Here is a 21,889-nt window from a genome sequence, read left to right as displayed (position 1 = left end):
CCAAGACCTGGATTTCAACCCACCGTTTCAAGTGTTCCGGCCTCCAGGCGTCGGTGGGTGGGTCGACCAATTGGAGGCTGCGATGTACTTCAACTACATTACCATCCAGCCGTTTAAATACGCACCCCTTTGCGACATTCTCACGCCCGACCTCCTCTGCCGACTCGCCTGCCCTGCCTCAGGAAGCCGGAATTACGACGAGTTTTGCACTGCCGTCCTCGCCTACTACGGCGCATCATACTACCGGCTGCCTGCCGCTCTATGACGAGGTGGACCCGCTTTCGCCACCGCCAGCACCTGCGCCCGCATCAGCGTCTAACTCATCTCCGGCTGCATCCTCGGGAAACAGCACGCCGCAACCGTCACCGGCCAGTTATCTGCCGCTCCAGTATAGCGTCTGTGGCCCGCCTGCTTTAACACCGACCGCACCAGACGCTGCCGCATCGCTTTTGGCAGTACATCCTCCTACCCCGGACACGCAGGCAGCACTGTGCGGCGATTCCACAGCCCCAAGTCTGCTGTCATTCCCTCAGCAGCTCGGTGAGGTGCCTGGCCCACCGCAGTTTGCCATGGCAGCGAACGCAGCGACAGACGCGTCTCGCGCCACCTTGTTCAGCGCCTCCGGCCATAACGCCTCCAAGAAAGACGTTACAGCACCTCCGGCACACCACGGCGAGCAACTTCTGTCTTCTGCAACAGTGCCGCCGTCAGTCGAGCTCTTCCTCGAGGTGTGCCCCTCTCCGCCAACTTCTGTAACCGATAGCGTAGCATCGCTGCCAGACGAAAGCTCGCCTGCCGCTTCGTCGCTCATTTTCCACCATAGCCGTCAGTCACTGACCTGAGCGAGCGTGCTAAGGGCGAACTGAGATTACCGGCACCGCAGCTTCTGTCAAATACCCTCCACACTACCCAGGCGGCCACGCCGCCTACCCAAGGGGCCACACCCAGTCCCCTCAGTACTGTCAACAGCTTCTCGGACTCTGACCCGGGCAGCTCGACACTGCCGCAGCAAGCGTATGCTTTGATTCCTGACTTGAGCCACCTTCACCAACGAATGGTAGATCTACCCACACCGAGTAGTGCGGCAGCTGTACATTCATCAGCTCTGTCTGTTGCTGTCAGCCAGTCGTCTGATGTAGCAGTCCCAGCTGCACGACCTGTCACTGCAACAACCTTCTTGCAGCCACCCACAGCCGACCATGCCCACACACGCATCAGTACTGGCGAGCCGCTCCGGACTGTCACTTTCGTTTCACCCAAGCACCTGGCATTGAGCCCAACAAATTCCTCCGCCATCGTCACAGCTGTCATCGTTGTGTCGACGGTCACATCTGTGCGAACCCCAGTGGCTGTCCTTCCCTGCTCGCGCCCTTCATCAGGGCCACCTGAGCCCTGCAAGCCAGCCGTTGCCACCTACTTGGAGGGTTTGAAGCTGGCGCTAGACCACCTACACGACGCCACGATAAAAAGTAGCACCGAACAGGGGCTGCACGTCATCTCGCAGAACACCGCCATCCCTGCACTGACGCCGGCACCTCCGATTGCGGTATTTGCCGACCAGTCAGCCACCCTCTCACACTCGATAGGAAATGTCATGCCTCACGCACTGTTGTCAGTCCACGGAGCCGTTTCAGCCGCTGCTGTGCTTGCGACGGCGTACTCTCGGGCGTCATATTCTCACCGACATCAGCTGCAACGTGTCAACACCGATGACACTTGTGTCAGCGGGCAGCACTACAGTCGGTGGCGGTCCTACCATGGCCTCTACTGCCCCCATGTTCGTTGTCAGCTCGGCACCCTGCATCATCCGCCCGTTGCGTAGTAGCCAGGCTCGTCCACCTGAGCTCGTGCACTCCACCCGACAGCTCTTCCCGGCCCCTGACATGAACTTACCGGACCCTCATTTTCTCCTTTTTTTCTTTCTTTTAACGACTGACCGTCTAGGAAGGGGGGGGGGGGACCCTGTAGCGACGCGCAAGGTTTGCACCGGCCGCGTGCCGAAGAGAACGAGGCAGCGCCGGCACGAGCCGCGTGCCGAAGAGTAAGGGGCAGCGCCGACAGGAGAGATAGAGAACGCTGTCGGACGGGCAGCACTACAGTCGGTGGCGGTCCTACCATGGGCTCCACTGCCCCATGTTCTTTGTCAGCTCGGCACCCTGCATCATTCGCCCGTTGCGTGGTAGCCAGGCTCGTCCACCTTAGCTCGTGCACTCCACCCGACGGATCTTCCCGGCCCCTGACATGAATTTACCGGACCGTCATTTTCTCCTTTTTTCTTTCTTTTAACGACTGACCGTCTCGGGGGGGACCCCGTAGCGACGCGCAAGGTTTGCACCGGCCGCGTGCCGAAGAGAACGAGGCAGCGCCGGCATGAGCCGCGTGCCCGAAGAGTAAGGGGCAGCGCCGACAGGAGAGATAGAGAACGCTGTCGTACTTAGGACTCGGCAGGACGCTGTCACCGCGGTTCCTCCAGCTCGCTTCAATTAATGTGAACGCGGTCGCCCCTTCCCGGCTACCTCAACAAACTCTTTCCCGTTCAAAAATGTTTTTGTCCAGAATAGGGCATGTGAACAAGATGACTTTTGCTTGAGCTTATTCCTACTCGCAGGACGCACTGCGCGCTTGTGTCTCACACTGTCGTCGCAGTCGCCCGGTAATGCGCACGCACACCATCTGATGATACCTCCAGCTAAAGGGAGTCAGTACCATCCTTTCCGGCCATGGCGACGTCTAAGAAAACAAACTGACCTACGCCGCCGAGCAGGAGGCTCTTGACTATTCCGGTTGCATGCACCCCGTACCGGTATCGATTGCAACGTTGACCTCGAGACCGACTATAGGACGAATATCACCATGAAGAATCCAAGCTTTCATACAATCATCTCTGAAAAGGGGCCGTACTGGCTCCCCTTCTCGAAGGCTAAGGTCCTATCGCACACTATTCCGCGCTTCGGGCGGCCTGAACTGCCCTTGGAGAGTGCGAACTAACTACGCCATCAGGAACGTATGCTTGGCTCTTTTTGACGCTTTTGCACGTGAGCATGCGGACATCCCTACCTGCTCCCTTCAGGGCAGCTGCTAAACTAGCCCAAAATAAGATTCATAAGCTTGCTGAGCGACGGTGAAAGTTGACACAGTGTATTTAGTGTTTCAGTGCCATACTTAGAAGGGCAGAAAGTTTACAAGTTGGCTATAATACGTGTACGAGGTAAATATCACGTTTACGGGCCAACACAATAGCAGATCACTAGATATATCGATAAGATGCAGATAGAACTTGTCAAGTACGTCTTACCACTTCTAGCTTCTGCTGTGGTTTACATTTTTAATTTATCACTTGTATCTGGCGAATTCCTAGTCGGAATGAAAACTGCGCGAGTGTCTGTGGTTTATAAACGTGGCGATCGCAACATGGTGTCGAATTATCGGCTGATCTCTGTGCTTCCGGTATTTTCGAAGGGGTTGCAAAAGCTGATATCTGTTCGCATTACAATGTTCTTTGACAAGAAGGCTATTTTAACTTACAATTTGGTTTTAGGAAAGGTCGGTCTACGGAAGTAGCACTGCTAGTGCCGAAGGAAAAAATTTGAGAGAACAATGACAATACCCTGCTAACAGTTGGCATCTCTATCGACTTCAGCAAAGCGTTTGACTGCATAGGTCATGATATTATTGTCAATAGACTCACCTCCCATGGCATTCCCAGGGCACCTTAAACTTTTATTCACACTCACCTAAAGAACAGAAATCAGTGTGTTTCAATTAAAAACAAAAGCTCGGTTCTCTTACCAATCACATGTAGCATACCGCTGGGAAGTATTTTAGGTCCCCTCCAATTCAACACGTACATCAAGGATATTGTAAACATAGACCCTTCTGTTTAGTTTGTGATGTATGCTGATGACAGCCCGCTGCTTCTTTCTGGTGGTAGTATGGATCAGCCCATAGTAAAGAGTAATGACATCTTTTCAAAACATTCGTCTTGGTCCAAAGCAAACTAGATAAGGATTAACCCAACGAAAACTAAAGCTGTTATTTTTCGTGCAAAAAATAAAATAGTTCCACCAGGTTACTCATTTCGATATGACGACCAAAACGTGGAAATAGTGAACGCACATAAAACCCATGGTGTTTACTTTTCCCGTCATCTACAGTGGGACCGTCATACAGACTACCTACGAAAGAAGCTTTCCGCTGTTACTGTAATACTGTTGCGATGCCGAATGATGCTTCCCCAAACTGCTGAACTCCAAATATATCATGCCTTCTTTCTTTCATATCTAAATTATGGCACGTTACTCTGGGCTACAACAACTAAAATCAACGTAAATAAACTTCTACTTCTTCAGAAAAAAGCAATCCGTCAAGTAGCGAATATACAGCCAATGCACGCAACTATGCACGCTATTAGTGCATATAACATCATACGTGTGATCGTATATATGGATTTAGGTTACTACAGGTTATGTCTTTTTCTACATCTGGTGCTAAAACTTTATAAAAATCTCGGGTCTTTTGGCTACGGAAGTATAAATATTAATACTAGAGACAATGATGTATTTGAAATACCACATTTCAGAACAAACTATAAGCTACAATCATTTGCTCATAATATGCCATATGTACTAAACAAATATAAACGCAGAGCCGATTTTCGTTCTCAGAAGCTGAGGACTCATTTTTGCATTTCAAACGAAAACTGTTAATCTATATGTACCAATGTAGCTTGCACTTTCAATTTTTACTGATGTGTTGTTTCGTGCTGTTGTGCTGATGGCCTTAATTTTTGTATGCATTACAGAGTAATATGTAATGTCAAAGCGTTGTTTCTATCTCTTTTTCTTTACTGTAACGATTGTAATGTGTATCTCTCACGTTGTTTGGTGTAGCTTTAATGTGTTAAAGTATCAATTTGCCTTTTTTTTCCCGCTCACTGCTGCCATGTAATTATCCCCTGGGCTGGGTGCACAGCTTTTAGCCCAGGTTGACCAGCCAGACTTTTCTGGCCAATAAATTGCTTTGATTGATTGAGTTATCGCTTGTAATTGTGTTCTTTTTCGTCCATTTGTCTTTTTACGCACTTTTTCAAACTTGCACAGACATGTAAACCAGGTCCATACAACTGATAAAACTGTCTACCTCCTGGATACGACCACCGGCAACAATTTCCAGAGGGAGCAGAAACAGGAAATTCTCTTGGCTAACGCTGGCATATGGACGCCAGTGCCCAATTTTAGAACGTCTACTGACACTTTGCCACCCCCCGCGCTCTAAACCTACCACGCCTAATTTTTGTCAGGGATGATCGAACTCGTGCAATAAAAAAATGCGCCTGGGCAGCTGTCGGTCACAAGCGTACATTATACGGATAAATGTTGGTTGTTCGAAAAAAATGTCGCTGCATTTATCTGCTGGTGTGTGTCTTCACTGTGCTGCACGTTCTCATGCTATTGTCTTTATAACTTTTTTAAGGATAAATTAAATCACAGAATTGTATAAAAATCGAACTTTGTCGAAGAATGTTGTTCGTGCTTGTACAGTTGAATAGCCGGATTCAGAATGTTCTTCGTTAATCGATTTGCGGTTATTGCCATTCATGGAGGCAATTGGCTTTCAGATAAATCTTGAGCAGGTGTATAGCATGGCCAGATTTGGGAATCCGGCGCTGTGAATTTGGCCTCTGACATGGACCACTAATATTTTCAAGACACTCCTATAGAAGAATCAAAACATAATATTCTATCTTTTAAGTCATACATCTCTAAGTAAACAAAGGGCGGGGGTGGGGGGTGTACAGTACGACAGTTTGAATAAGTTGCTGTACAGCTCGAACCTGTTCCCTGCTTTGCGTTTCCCTCAGACTCTGCAATGAAGCTGAAAACGATTGCTCGCAGGCGTCGACAAGTGGTTCTGGCAGGTGCATACTGCGGGACTTGGCTATTAATTCATTAATTATGCCTGGACAGGAAAGAGAAATAAGTTTGTTTTGATCCTAATACCCTCAGAAAGAGCAACAATACAGCACAGCAGGAAGTCACAACACGACGCGGGCAGTGCCGATCTAGTCAGCGCATCGAGACTCCCTGAAAGGAAAATTGCTCTTTGTTGTGCGCTGCTTCCCTTTTCTTTGTTTTTTTTTACGAAGCTTATACAACGAAAGAGCGTTTCCTTGAGAGCTTATCTGCGAAGAAAACTAACGAGGTGGCTGTCAAAGCGACTACGTCATTTTGCTTGCAGCTTCAAGGGGCACTTTCAACAAAGAAATGATATGTGCGCATTGCGGCTCGAGGTAGCGCTTAAAAGGTGCAATTTCCGGCTTTTGTTTTTGCAAGTATAACGCACTCTACAACTGATACTCTGCTCATCCTTCTCCCCCTAATGCACTTCCCACAAGGATGATATAGGGATCGCGGAGAGCAGGTGTGAGTAGTTGCGACGTACCTGCTTTTAGCAGCGCTTGCATCTCTTTCTCGTTGCAGTCGTTCAGCACGCAGACACCCAGGCGGACAAGCGGGACCCTCTGCTCGTAAATGCTGTCCCTGAATTTTCTTACCTGTGAGAAGTGAAATGAAGATCAATAATACTTGCGCGCTGGCGTGTGCTTTCGAGGGCTGCTGTTTATTTTCACACCGCTATGTCATTACCACGCTATGCTCGGGTCACAAAACTTCTGGGTTACTTTCCTGTTGAGAACATTGTGCTCCGTAGTTCGTTCCGTAGGCAGCAACAAATAACCAAATTCATCAATGACGACCGAACGACGGGTAGTGCTTCGTCTCACGGAGGCTCCTTTAAACCAATGTGATATGAAGACATGTTCTAAGAAGGTCCCTCAAGATCAGTAGCAAAGCAGAAATTATAAGCAGAGAGCCTGGCGCTCTGATAAACTTTAGCCGCCGCGGTGGCTCAGTGGTGATGGTGCTCGGCTGCTGACCCGAAATATGCGGGTTCGATCCCCAGCCGCGGTGGTAGAATTTTGATGGAGGCTAAATTCTAAAGCACGTGTACTGTGCGATGTCAGTGCACGTTAAAGAACCCCAGGTGGTCGAAATTTCTGGATCCCTTCACTACGGCGTCTCTCATAGCATGAGTCGCTTTGGGACGTTAAATCTCATAAACCAACCAAACCTTCTCATAAACTTTAATAGTCATATCTACTTACAAAAAGCTTGCCTCACTCATGCTGAGAGAAGTTATAAGGGCAATGCTTTCAAGTTAACCACTTTAAAGAACAGAGAACACATTTTTTGTCCTCCCCTCTCCTTTATTGGTCGGCGTCCACTGGTGCTGTTTAGAACTGACCATTCAGGCAGGTCGAGAAAATTGTCATATCGAATGCTGCACGCGATAGGATTCTCACTGTCTGCGGGCAGAGCACTTTTTTTTTCTTATTTCTTTTTAAGCACAAACTAATATCTGTCCTCCATGTGTGGCTTTGATTTACGGTCACTTAGTGCTAGCGTGGGGAGGCCATCAGGCTGCAAAAGAGGTTCCAAAGGTCATTTCAAATTCGCACCTGAGATAGAACGTGCCATTTCAATTTATAATGACGAAATACCTTTGTCCTCCATGTGTGGCTTTGATTTACGGTCACCTAGTGCTAGCGTGGGGAGGCCATCAGGCTGCAAAAGAGGTTCCAAAGGTAATTTCAAATTCGCACCTGAGATAGAACGTGCCATTTCAATTTATAATGACGAAATACGAAATAATCGCCGTAGGACAAGCCCCATTTTGTTGCTAAGTGACTGGCATGCTATGTGGAATTTAACGTCCGAAAAGGGAAACGCCGTAGATGAGGGCTGCAATTTAGTTTCAACCCACTGAGTTTATTTAAAAGTGCAGTGGCAAAGCTCAGCCCCCGGGAATTTTTTACTTGGGTTCAGCAGCCGAACGCTATAGCCACTAAGACACCGCCGCTGGTGAGACATTAAGCGAAAATGATGTTTCAATAACACAGATATACTGCCATATCAGCTCTTTCAATTCATATTGTGAACATCGGACGCAAATGTGGCTGCTGTGAATGCTGGTGGGAGATTATATAGCCTGGAACCATGATGAACTGCTGCTTGATGTACTCCATCGCAGCTTGCTGCTGTGCTTCGGGGTGCCGATGTTATAAACAAACACCACATGAACGTTCCGACGTAGAGTGGGACCGTGCGGTGGTCCAGGGACCCAAGGAGGGCCTAACACACTTGCCATAATAAAGTTTCTCTCTCTCTCTCTCTCCAGTTAAAGTAATGCAGTCCACACTTCATTACAGCGTTTTCGCACGCGGTTAACAATACAATGAATGTCTCAAGGTCTATTGCATTGTGGCAAGTTAATTGTTGCATTGTGCATGCGGGCCCACTTCTTGCAGGCTTCCTGCAGTAACGCACTCCGCAAGCGTTCGAGCGACGCCAGGGTTAGGAAACTCCGGTTAATTCTGGTTTCAACTACTTGAGCGCACCTGGCGACTGGAGGTGAACTGATGCCTTAAATTTAATGATTCCTGCCCATGCACGTAACGCGATAAGGCTGTGGTCGTGGTCAAATTTTCTGAGTGACCGCGATGCGAAACTGCTCATTTTTCGGCGTTGGAGGTTCGAATCGCGCTGGGGGATGACTTTTTTTTCTGCTGGATACCGTTGTCATGACGACGATACAACGATCTAATTGGCTTCCCTCCGCCCGCTATAGGAGGAATTGCCACTCAAGTCTGAATCTGCTGGGCAATGGTGTGTATGGAAGTTTCCTGCCCCTGGCCACGCCGTGTCGGAAGAGGCACAGAACGGTTGACATCGGCTTGCTTTCGCTGTGAACGTCACAAGGACGTAGGCTGCCGCTCTCTTTAGTGCCACGGACTTCAGCCGCTCTTTCAGCGTTACCAAGTACTCTGGGCATCTTTTTAAATCACTTGCTTTATCACAGCAACTTACAGCACATAATATCCGCGCCTCAAAGCATGACATGTAAAACACCCACAACCGTCGCCGTACCGGTGGTTCGCTCTCAGGGCCACTTGCTCCGTTAAACTGTTAGAAATCCCTGCTATACCGTGCCACGAATTCGGTATGTGTAGACGGATTAGCTTATAACCGTGGAACGCGAGGTGTTCTGGCCGTTTCCTCAAAATGTCAACTTAGAACCCTTTTGCCTCTTTGTTTTGACGAATATGGCTTGTACTGTTAAAACAGTCAGTTCCTGTTCTGTTTGCAGTCGCTAGGAAAAAGTAACCTGAGATGTAGACTAGTCCCGAATCGTATTTTTGTGGCCAAAAGCAGCTTTAATTTTGGTCGCTTCAATAGACCCATTATTTAAACTTTGAAAGCATGTGGAACGTGAGTTTGGTGAATCATCGAGACACCGTGATATAGAAACACCGCTGCCTTTGACATGTACAGGAGATCAAATCGAGTGCTTGTCGAGTGGAACAAATGGGTCGGTTATCTGCACGATTAGTTTTGTTTTGCAAAACAAAATTAGGATTGGACTAATTCAACCATAGTTATTCGCTTTATTTTCTTTCTCTTCTTCCGCCTCGCTTAGTGGGAAATCCAGATTATAGGGGGCGTATGGCTTTGCCAGAGGAAGTGACACAATGGCGAAAAAAATGAGAATAAAGTACAGATAGAATACAATTTGAATGCATCCGTAATAGTATCCTGGCCGAGGGCCTAGCAAGTACGAAGCAGGTGTCAAGCACTCGAAGCCTGGTGAATTTGTGGGATCACGCTGAACTCCCCCTCTTCTAAATTCATGAACAGAATAAAGGAAAGAGTGTACACTAATGGGGATGGTTTTGGAAGGAGTGATATAACAAAATATATTCAGTAAGAATGAAAGGAAAGGGCTTCGGCCAAAATCATTGCTGTTTAATTTATTTATTTATTTATGAATACTGTCAACCCTCATTTGAGGGTCATTACAGGGAGGGAAAGTGAAGAGACAAAAAAAATGCATATATAAGCATGAATGAACAAGCTTCTTTGAGCATACAATACAAGAGAGCATTGAAACGCAACACAGTTCACACCACTGTAGAACCACCTGCTATACAAAAAGCAATATTGGACAATCAGTTACGCGACCATCTACAAGAATCCCATGCCTAGACGGAATCCCCAAGTGCATTCAAGAATGCCGCTACACCTGTAGACTCAGAAACGTGAGCGGGCAGTTTATTCAGTGCTCAATAGCATCCGGAAAGAATGAGCAGCGAAAGACGTTAGTTCGTGTCAAGTATGGCCGAATCGCTTTGTGGTGGTTAAGGCGGGAGCTTAGTCTACCTGGAGGCTGCAGATATTTTTCTTTATTGATGTTAATTTCTCCGTGAATGATTTGGTAAAGTATTTTTAATCTCTGCTTTTTACGTCTTTTTTCTAATGTTTCTAGACTACATGAGTTTAACATCTCCGTTACCGAATCTGTTTTCCTGTATTTTGAACAAATAAATGTCGCTGCACGTCTTTGAATCTTTTCTATTTCCGTTGAAAGAATCTTCTGCCGAGGAGACCATACTACAGATGCATATTCTAGGGAAGGCCGTATGAGAGATTTGTATGCTAAAAGTTTGACATCTTTCGTTGCTCTCCCCAACTTTCCTCTTAGAAAACACAGTTTTCTATGTGTCACCGCACAAACATTTTCGACATTATTGTGCCAACTTAGGTTGTGAGAAATTGACACCCCCAGATACTTGAATGTACTAACATTAACCAAATCGTGACCTGCAATACTGTACTGAAAAGAAATTATATTTCGTTTGTTAGTTATATGGGTAAATGTGGTCTTATTGAAGTTGATTTTCATTTCCCATTTCTCACACCAAAGTGCAAAAGCCTGCAGGTTTTGGTTAATGTTAATCTGATCTCCTTCACATGTGACAGGTGCATAAATGAGGCAATCATCCCAATCATCCCAAACCAAATAAATTTAGAGAAGTTTCTTAAAAACACAGTCCTATCTTTATCCTGTCGTGATCAGGTCACGCTCAACCGCTAAGCCACTCTGAACACGAAGAACCATGTGACTAGCTCTTCAACAGAGTGCGAAGCCACACGCCGCGGTGGTGACTGTGACAGTTTACGCCAGCGCAGGTTTGACCCTAACTAAAACAAGTGTGGACGCTGTCAACGCTGTTCCCACTCCGTATTACGAAGCAGCCTGCAGCAGCAAAGACAACAAAAGTAAGCGCAGGTTTCTTTAGCTGGTAGAGCGGGCGCTTCGCTTATTTCCTTTTTCTTTCCATATGAGAGAAAGTTTTACGGTGATGTCACTCATAAATATGCAATGCTTTCATAGGGCATATAGTTAGCGGTCCTGAACAGGTTGTAAGCGGGTTCCATTCACGGCGCCGCTCATTGAGGGCCTACAAGCGGCTATCGTTGCATGTTGCCTGAACATGTAAAAAAAAAAACGTTTCTAGGGCGGATTTATCTCCAGGAGATTTCCCGATCACAGTAACAGGTATGAAGCTGTAATAAAGGTTTAGCGTTGTCGGGAGTGCATCACTCAACGTGGCGGCTGTCAGGAAGTCAGTTGTAGTAGCGAAATAGCCATTCAGTCAGGCCAAATTCGTTAGTCAGCCTTTAATTATCAGCATTTCGACATGCTGGAATTGTAGGTTGGGAGGATGACCGTTAGTATTTGAAGTATGGCAGAGTACTTTTTATACACACTTGCTGCCGCCTGGTTCGATATACCAGCCACACAAAAATGTTACCGAACATTGTAATGCTGATGAGAACGGAACAGTGTACAGCACTGAAACAAAATGCAACGGAAGGGCTTTTGGCCCAGTACTCGCCTATGTCTTCGTGGCATATTTTGCGCACGACTGAAAAGACCGTGGTTTTCGTTCGAGCAGTATTACTTAACTGACGCGTCGATCGCTGGCTTGTTCGATTTCAAGAAATAAAACATTCGCTCTCTAGCCGCTCATACTAGGCTAATTATATCTAAATTTCATGAATTAGAAGTTCATGATGTCTGCGGTTAATAAAATGGTGCTTTCCAAACATTTCTTTTCATCGCTGCTGCAACATTGTTGCAAACATCTGTCAGGACAACCGTTATATGTCTGTATGTGGGAGTGAATAAATGGAGACTTTAGTAAGGTGTGGGGTTTAGCTAGCTGGTAATTCCTGACACAAAGCGCGCATAATACGAATACGAGAAAAGATATTTCGAAGACAACGATAACAACACAGAAAAGGGCTAACTTCCAAATAAATTTATTGGAAAGATTGGTCGAAATAGGCCACAACTTGACAAGGAGAAAAAAGAATATAAAGAAAAATGTCTTACACTAGAAAACCAAAGTTGTAACGCGGTTAGGCCACAGATACCGAATATCCTTTTGTGAAAGAGCGGCTGATGGCGTGCTTACACACTCACCGCCCGTCCTATCAACAGCGCCCCTAGTATCTCTCGTGTCAGGTGCGTACGGTGCCTGTGAATAACTATCCACCTCTTGAAACTAGGAGCACAGTAGCCACCACCCTCGAAATCAGAGTCGCAACACCGCGTCGCAGAGTTTCACAGATTTTTGGTACATTGTCCGCATGCTGTCGCAGTCGGTCATTTACACATCGTCCGCTCTGGCCAACGAAGCAGCGGTCGCATGACTATGCTATCTTTTAGACGATACCCGGCGCACGATAAAGTGGCCTGTCGGCTTGCCTTGTGTGACAACCTACATTTCGATTCTCCTGTGGGTTCCTCAATCCACAAAGCCTGCCCAGTTATTGAGCGATGAAATAACGACGTTTATGTTCATCCTCCGAGCAATTCTGATAAGATTGTGGGACAATGAATATGGATGTAAAGCAAGGCTAACGCCCTTCTCACTTTTCTCTCCTTCAGTACCCTTGTGGCGGTCATCCTTTTGCTTTTTCAGGATCCCCTCAGCAGAAAGCAGATAGGGGAGATAGCCGCTCGAGTTTAGTTGATCGTCTCCCTTAGAAAACTCTGGTCAGTCAAGTGAGGGCATGATTGTCTTAGGGCATTCCAAAAGTTTTTTGCATGATGTCCTTTCTTAAGATTTGGCGTGCGCTGAAGGGTAGCGACGCTTTCTTTCCTCGTGGAGCATACACCGAGCACACATGCGACTTGAACACACAACCCTCGAGTCCAAGAATCTAAGGGACGACCCATCGGGAACCACGTGGGTTAGAATAAGCGGCTTCAGACCCGTCTCGAATATGGCTAAAGTGCTCGACACTTCCTGTTAAAATCTCCCGTCATACGCATTTAAGGTCACGAAGAAGTACACCAAAACCTTTCGGCATAACCAAAGGATTTTTGTACTTATGAGTCAAAAAGAGAGTCAATCAATGCCCTGTCAAGGCCCTCTAAAAAGGTTGCTGAGGGCGGGGGCGATGATCGACGAGACGCATATACCATCTTTTTGTATGAAAATGCCATTGCACGATGTGAAAGTTCTAGAGTGGAGATACATAGAAACCAATTATAGAAAGCCGTTTACGCTTAAACCAGCTGAGTTCTGAAATCGAACAGCACCAAACAAAATAATGCACTCCTCGGCACACCGTAGAAGACCTCTGTGCGGCATCGAATAAAAAGCCTTGTATCAACGCAAAAAACTTAGAAACCTTTCGAACATGGTGCTTCAAAATGTCCGTCACATTTTCTGACTTGCTTACCGAAAAAGGATCGTCCGCTTTTAAGAGGCTTACCCTCACCTGTCAAAAGAAAGTCATCGCCTTCTGCGATGTTTGTACGGAAGGAAAAGATGTACTTATTTCACTTTTGCTTGTTGTCCCCAGGCCTTTCGGGTATCCCTAGACACTGGGGATCGAATCTCCTACTTTCCGCTTACTAGGCGCATGCTTGAACGACTAGGTCATCACTACTTTTTTGGCTTCTTTTTCTTTCATGGTATTTATTCACGCTGCTGTCGGTGAGTAAACATATTGTCACGACCTCAGAAGCCGTGTAGGTAGGCGTCGGGGAGAACCCGACTGAGAGCCTTCTTTTAATTAGAGATCCAGGTCCAAGGTCACAGAAAAAAGCCGGCGCGCCCCGAGAGCCAACCGCCGCTTCGTCGTCGTGTTCGGCTCAGCGCGGAGGCCGCGCGGCGCGCTAGGCGCGTGGCAATATTTATACATATAAATGCTGCGCAATAGTGGTGATGGTTAACGGCGCAAGAAAAGGACGACTGAGAAAGCAGAATATTCAGGGAGCTCTTGTGCTGTGTTGTGTTGCGTTGCGTTGTCTTTTCTTGTCTTGTTGTTATTCTTCTTCTCCTTCTTCTCCTCCTTCTTCTTCTTTTTCTTCTCCTTTTTTTCCCTCGACGTCGTCTCTTTTCGCTCGTTAAACATGAATAACGACCAATAAGCCAGCTTCTCACGCTAGGGCAATAGAGTACGTATGATTACAAGCAGCATTGCAGACAGAACGAAACTAGAGCTGACAATTCGTGCCACTTTCTCATGGCACATGACATGAGTTGAGCTTCTTTGGTTAACAAGTAGTAATGACATGAATATCAATAAGTCAGAGTAAAGCAGCATGCCAAGAATTGTTCAACATGGAAACGAAAACTCAGAAGTGAAATACCAAAACAAAATACATCGAGTAAGGTACGCTTTCTAGCTATAGCCTCTGCTAACGTGATGTCGAGGTTATTATTTTTTTCTTTTAATCTATAATGATTCAGGCTTTAAAGAGTTAATTCTCATTCCAGATAACCTGAGTTTCCATGACGTCGGCCATCAGCTCATTTTAATGTGGGCGCTTCCCGCCGCAGTCATCGTACCATCCACACTTCCAATGCGGTATCTCAAAAACTGGTTTGCCAGCTCGCGCTATTTCTATGAAAACACAGGTAGTCGAACAGGGGAGCGCGTAGCATGAGTTCCACACTCATCGGAAAAACTTAGTGGAAAAATGCCAGTTTCGTATCAGAGCGGAATCAGCCCGAAAACTATCATGCCTGTTGACCATACATACGGCACACTTTGCGCAACGAATGCAAAAAATGCAGTTATGAGGGTTATGTTTCTTTACTGGCAAGCGTTTCGCAATCATTGCCTTTCACTTATTTCCTGTGTACAACAAGAAAATAGCCGTGCTCTCACCCGAGGGTGCGTAAACTCCATGGCCGAAGTGATGCGGTCATCGAGGTCGCTCTTGTTGCCGGGGTAAACCAGCAGGTTGCAGTACTGACCACGCACCTTCTCGCGGCCGTATTCATCCAGCACCACGGTCTCGACGCATTCGTCGAAGGCGCCCAAGTCGGCTCGCGACGTCTGGAAGGCCCCAGTGGGATACTTTCCCGAAGCGTCGAACACTGCGAAACATGAGAGTCAAGCTTGTACCGGGGAACAAGCTAGGAGACTTGGAGAAAACCTTGCCTAAGGGAAAAAGGAGACTTGGAGAAAACCTTGCTTAAGGGAAACGTGCTGTACTGTGGACCATCAAATGAAGTGGAGTGCACTGCAATACCGCAGCGTTCGTTGAACAGAAAAAGCTCAACATAAAACCCGCCGTCTCGTTTCCCTTATCATATTTTCTTTCCTCTTATTTTAGCAAAAAGGTTCTACGAGATGTTTATAAGAACTTGAAGCGCCGGCTATTCTTACACCGTAGTTACAGGAGACCAGAGGCTGTGTGTTCACAAAGTGTACTGGCAAGTTGTCAGCTAAAACACATTTTCAGAGTTGCTTCGTTGTTTTAACACTGAAAACGATTAAATAACACAAAACATGAAAGAATTAATTGAGATCACAACAGCAACCGAACTTTGAACTATGTAGAAAAGCCAAAAGTTTTTCTGTGCTATTGGATTGATCAAGAAACAGAGAGAACGAATATTCGTCTACTGAGTCGAGAGCACATTGTGTAGTAAGGGCGCTGGGCGTGCGCACCCGACAGTTTTATTAAGCAGGTAGAATGCATCTCAGTGAAAATCAGCAGAGTTGCACACCGCTGCGCAGCATGTAATGCTCACTAAGCCCAGTGATACGTCTGTTTAGTTTTTCGCAGTACATTCCCATCTCGTTCACGCTGTCAACAAGCAGCCGCCCGGCATCATCAGAGCTCGCGTCCGTCTACGCAGTCACCGGCGTCGTCCCTCAAGGAAGTGGCGGGAGCAGGGCTCCCATGGCTACGGCGGTCAGACAGCCACAAGTTGAGGGAAAACAGCACGGCGCAAAGAGTTCGCACTGAGGCATGCCATGGGCATGACATCGCTCCTAAGGCGTCTGACGATTCCATGGCGATTGTCAGTAAGAATGAACTATGCGAGAGCCATTTTCAGTTAAGCTAGGTTATTCTACACCGTGGAAGGTGTCACTGCTTTGATGGCAGGGAAATGCTTCGGCGTCGTTACCTCACTAGCAGTATATCTCGCAACCAAAAGTGTAGGGTTCGCTGACTAGGCAACGCGAACTTTATCCAGGTATGCCTGGGCCACAGGGTCATGGAGCGAAAATGATTAGCTTCGCTTCCTGTAGGCAGTGGAAAAGGACAGCTCGTACCGAAAATCTCAAAAAGTCGCGTTAACATTATCAATAAAAGAAAGGAACGACCTATCCTCGACAGTCTCCACGATAAAAAACATCATTAGTTCACCCAGCACTGCTAACATATCCAGTATCGTCCCAATTTGAGTAACAAAATCTACTTCTTGAGAGCATTCACCAGCAACCCTCTTTATTATTTTATGCGATGTATACTCTTCCATGAATAATTCATTTCAGTAACGATGTTCCTCTGATTATTGAATCTGAGTGCCGTCTCTCCAACAGCCTTGTATTTTTATATTTGAACCTTTTTAATATCGTTCTGTTCTCGTCCCTCTCCACCAAATGTAATACCCCCCGTATGCCTTTTAAGGCATCTGAATAAAGAAGCAAATAAATAAATAAATAAATAAATAAATAGGTAACTGAATAAATAAATAAATAAATAAATGTGACAAGGGTTTAACGTAGTCAAATAGAGCAGACTTCCCAAAGGAGGTGTATATTCTTCAATTGAAGGGGGCACCTAAGCTTCGCCTTCAGGGTATGACGCGGTAGCTTTAGTTGGTTAGTGCCCATATATGCAGAATTTCTCATTGTCTACTTAGCATGGACAGGTCACGGCGTTTCCTGATGCCTAAACCAGCGCAGTGGCGCAGCGGTTAAGCGATGCGCCACTGCACTGTCAGGTGGCTGTTTCTATCACAGCCACTGGCGGAAATTGTTCGACCCATGTTGCACTTCACGAGCAAGCTCTAGTGACCAATCATTAATATAACTGCCACCTGTCAGGGCAGGTTGTGATAACTAGGTGGCGCGACGTCCTCCTCCCAATGATTACAGTTGGCGCGATGCTCCTCCGAACTTATTTGCCCAAGTAACTCGGGTAAACTCGAGGTAGTTCACAGCACGAGACAAGATAAGATTCTTGCTCGGGGTTGGTCCGTCTGGAGTAGTATTTTCTCGCTAATAAATAAATAAATAAATAAATAAATAAATAAATAAATAAATAAATAAATAAATAAATAAATAAATAAATAAATAAATAAATAAATAAATAAATAAATAAATAAATAAATAAATAAATAAATAAATAAATAAATAAATAAATAAATAAATAAATAAATAAATAAACTCTGTCATAAGGGCTATGCGCAGCCCATGATGCAAAACGAACGCACGTAACGCGCGTCCCCCCCCAAAAAAAAAAATAAATATGATGTTCCTGATAGTTGCTAGTTTGTTACTGTTGATGATGATAGCGAATTTGTTATGGTGCAAGGGCATCTCCGGCCAAAGAGCGCCATGTCAAAAGGTATTTTTTGTTTGCTAAAGGCGGCGTGAAAGACCCATTTCCCAAGCATTTCAACCTGAATAAGCCGAGCACCAGGCCAGGGGAAAGCTTGTACCCATTGTACTAACGGCGGGTACCCGGCGGCACTTGGGATCGAACCCCCCCTCCCGCAAGGTAGGCGGATGCTCAACCACTAGGCCATCTCTGCGGTATCGTTCGTTTCTGTGATGTGTATACATCATTAGGCACATTCTCGCAACATCACACGCCTCTAAGCGGCTCTCCGTGAGTCTGAACACCTCCAACGACAGTCCCAGACATAGGTGGCTTCTATCAATCGCTACATAAGTCAACCGAGCGTGGACGGCTCGTCACTTCAGTTACGAAAACTGTGTGCGGTAAAAAACGCTGGAAAATTTGGCCCGTAGTGTATTCATTGTTGATCAACTCCTCTGGACCGGATTGGTATTGTTTGAATGCTGGAACTATATATTTGCGCACACAAACTACTTAGAGTGCAGCTTGAATCGCAGTGCAAGTGAGGTATATCGATGCCTTTTCCTGGTGCTCAGCATGCGCCTCGTCATCAGCACCTACACTCCCAGAAATACCATAATTCATTATTCGCTAAAACAGCGGAAAAGACAAGGACACAGAAAGAAGAGACACACACAGCGCTGACTTAGAAAGAAGAGACACACAGCGCTGTCCTTGTCTTTTGCGCTGCTTTAAGAAATCATGTTCCACCAACTAGCCCGCACGTCTACCCTTGTAAACCACAATTCATTGCTACAGACTGAAACACGCCATCAAGCTACAGCTACCACGTTTAACTATGATGCTCTTGCTTTTGTATCAACGTTGCGCATGTGATACCACAGTTAGCTGTTAACTTTTGTGCAACTTGGTTTTTTGCAGGTGCCAGTGAACGAGCGCATAGAAAACGCGGAAAATACTCGAAGACGGGACGTGAGACGGCTTGTAAACACAATCTTTCCTCAATGCTGGTGTACCAGCGCGAATAAAGAAGAGATGCAAACCTCGGCATCGAATTTTTTTCGTTTAAAATGCGGATGTAAAGCTGCGACTACACAGGTGCGGATGTACAGTTTCGAAGTGTAGATTCTGAATAGCGGGAACACTTTCGTCAATGATTTTTAGAATCGCAAGCCACAAGTACTCAGCACTGAGTCGCTCAAAGCAAAATGTACTCTTCTAAAGAAATGCGAGGAACCGCGCTGAGGAACGAGGCAAAAGTTTTGACGAAAGACGGCTGCGCTAACAACCTTAGGGTTTATCGCTACAGGCTTTATACCATGAGTAAAGGAAACAGAGGGAGCACAAAAACCAACAGAAACGTACTGTTTCATAGAGCTCGACCTTTTCATTCGTCGTTAACGAAATAAAACGACTTCCTCGGGGAGTAGAACCACTGACGGACGACTGGCACACGTTTCACCGTACTTACAAATGTAGGGCAAAACATACACCTCGTTAAGGTTTTTGAGCTGGCTCTGTTTCCTCTACACATTCGCCAAGCCTGTAGCGATAAATTATTTGGTTGCTAACCAGCGCAGTTGTCTGTCATCGGCACTCTTGTCCCGTTGCTTGGCGCTTTTCCCCGCCTCTTATAATAAAGATGAATCAATCAGCCTGAGTAAGGCCTCTTCTTTATACAAAAGTTATGCTGGTGAATACACAGTTACTGTAACGAGGTTTCCGCTTATCTCTGCACCTTCACCTATTCATTTTCAGGCTTGTTTCTCACAAAGGGTACGGTTGAAATTTTGCGTGAAAAAGGGATGGCACGTACTAACGCCATTAGCGCTTGTAAAGGGTATCGGGGCCTCGGAAATGACCGAATCACTGGCAGGAGGGCTACGTGGAGCAAGAAAAAGTGAAATTCTCTCGGTAGTAGTCTCCAAAGAGATTGCTTTGAAATGCATATGTCTGATTGTAAATGAGAGGAAAAGAATACGCAATCCTTTGCTTGACGCCTGCGCAATGCACACATCATCAAAATGATATTTGAGTGTCATACCTCATCCTTGCGGGACAGCGAAGAACGTTGATGGCAGTTGTTCAAGCGCTTTTAGTTTTGAAGGCCATGCCAGTTGCTCTTTAAGAATAACGCACGAGATTATATTTCCATGCAAACCGGTCATGACTCAGAATAATTCAAAATTTCCTAAGAAAATTTGTTGTCAGCGTAATCATCAACTAAGCTATGCGCTAAAGGGACTGGATGACGGGGCAGCACCTTGATTGGGTTTGTTACCAACTGCTTAAAGTTATGGTTTTATGGTTTGGTTTGGTTTATGGGGTTTTAACGTCCCAAAGCGACTAAGGCTATGAGAGACGCCGCAGTGGAGGGCTCCGGAAATTTCGACCACCTGGGGTTCTTTAACGTGCACTGACATCGCACAGTACACGGGCCTCTGGAATTTCTCCTCCAAAGAAATTCAACCGCCGCGGCCGGGATCGAACCGGCGTCTTTCGGGTCAGCAGCCGAGCACCATAACCACTGAGCCACCGCGGCGGCTTATGGTTTTTATCGTTTTATCTGGTTTTATAGGGCTTTTATGTCCCATAGCGACTCAGGCTATGAGGGACGCCGTAGTGAAGGCCTCCGGAAATTTCGACCACCGGGAGTTTTTTAACGTGAACTGTCATCGCTCTGTACACGTACCTCTAGCATTTCGCATCCATCGAAATGCGACCGCCGCGGCCGGCATCAAACTCACGTCGTTCAGGTCAGAAGGTGAGCGGCATAACCACTGAGCCACCGCGGTGGCGTCTCCATACATTTGTAACAAGTAACTACAACCTAAATATAATTTGGGTGTGATTACTTGCTCACGCCATATTAAATGTGGCAGTTATTCGCAAATCCTGTGTTTCAACTATCTTTATCTGTACTACATTCCTGTCGTTACAACTAGAGGCGCAACGTTGGTACACGAGCACGAAATGGTTCTCAGAGGACACCAAATGCAAGCAGTGATAAAAAGAGCTAACATGAATCTAGATCCAGGAAATGACATGATAAAATTTTGCTACGTTGCGAGAACCACGAGTTTCGCATTCTACACTTTTTGCGGAGCAGGTAGCGATTGCCGCCGCATCCACCGCACCGCCCTGGATTGTTTGCGTGGGACAAAACTTGATAACCATGATTGAACGATCAAGATGTGACAGAAATGTGAGGATAGATGAGTACTTACGTACTTCAGCAAAACTCAGCGCAAAAGAATGCAACGGAGCTCTTGTGTCATATTACGCCTTTGTCGCTGCGTCTGCGAAATCAATTGGTGCCACATCGCTCTACTAAGTGTCCTTAAGCACTCTGAGCAGTCGCGGCTGTTTGTTTTGCTCGGAAACAGTAACCATTGCTTTAGACTTTTGCAATTTTTTTCCCTACTCGAAGCCGGGCGATCGCCCCATAAGCTTCTCAAGAAGGAACGTGATTCGATTTCATTAAATGGTATGAACGTGCATTAGACACTTCGGATTTAAACGCACTGTCTTTCCTAATATTGCCAGATAGGTATGTTGAAAAGACGTGCGTTTTCGACAGCTGTGCGCATTTTGCCCTCATATACCGCCCATTGGTGCCGAAGGGCTAACCATTCCAAAACGACTTCTTTTTCGCAAATTCATTTTGCTTTTAATTTTCTTTAATACTTTAATTTCGAAAATATTTGCGCTCAATAACTTTGTCCAGGTCGTCAGCTCTACAAGCGGTAGAGTTAGGAACCAGTGAGATCAAACCTGTGCGTACCGAATGATTCTAATGATGTGCACCTCAAACTGGTGGCCTTTACACAGCTGATTAACAAGGGCTAGGTTTTTGCTGAGGTTTCAAAAGCGTGCGAATAAAGCGCCTGAAATAATTGTAAAAGTTGGTCTGTGTCATTATGTTACTATTTAATGAGCGGGGCTACGCTGTAACGTGGTGCGATGACCGAGGCTACTTTGACAATTCCGGTTGTTCGCAGGCCATAATTTTCTCAATATAAAGTCCATTCATCGATATCTTTAAAAAGTCAGCTGACTGCGAAAATTGGGCCTTTTTCACTCTTCGCAGATGTCGCAAGCCGATACGTTTTTCGGCGATTAC

The 21,889-nt window shown here is 46.2% G+C and overlaps 1 protein-coding gene across 2 annotated transcripts in view; it reads right to left on the bottom strand.

The window, feature by feature from the left end:
* The window catches only part of LOC149354398 (nose resistant to fluoxetine protein 6-like), an 86,878-nt gene that overhangs the window by 64,342 nt on the left and 647 nt on the right, over positions 1 to 21,889 (bottom strand). Inside the window, exons 1-3 of one of the 2 annotated variants that reach the window (XM_089583313.1) lie at positions 19,811 to 19,907; positions 15,090 to 15,301; positions 6,442 to 6,553 (exon numbers count right to left, since the gene is read on the bottom strand). In XM_089583313.1, the coding sequence (XP_089439439.1) occupies positions 6,442 to 6,553; positions 15,090 to 15,110 (133 nt within the window). In that variant the 5' untranslated portion in view covers positions 15,111 to 15,301; positions 19,811 to 19,907. Of the gene's footprint in view, positions 1 to 6,441; positions 6,554 to 15,089; positions 15,302 to 19,810; positions 19,908 to 21,889 lie in introns of those variants that run through there. The other variant, XM_089583312.1, reaches the window with a different exon arrangement.

Source organism: Amblyomma mixtum, chromosome 3, assembly GCF_055824585.1.
Source record: "Amblyomma mixtum isolate Tamu chromosome 3, ASM5582458v1, whole genome shotgun sequence".
NCBI lineage: Eukaryota > Metazoa > Arthropoda > Arachnida > Ixodida > Ixodidae > Amblyomma > Amblyomma mixtum.
The sequence above is the reverse complement of the archived record's forward strand: the minus strand, read 5'-3'. Positions and strand labels throughout refer to the sequence as shown.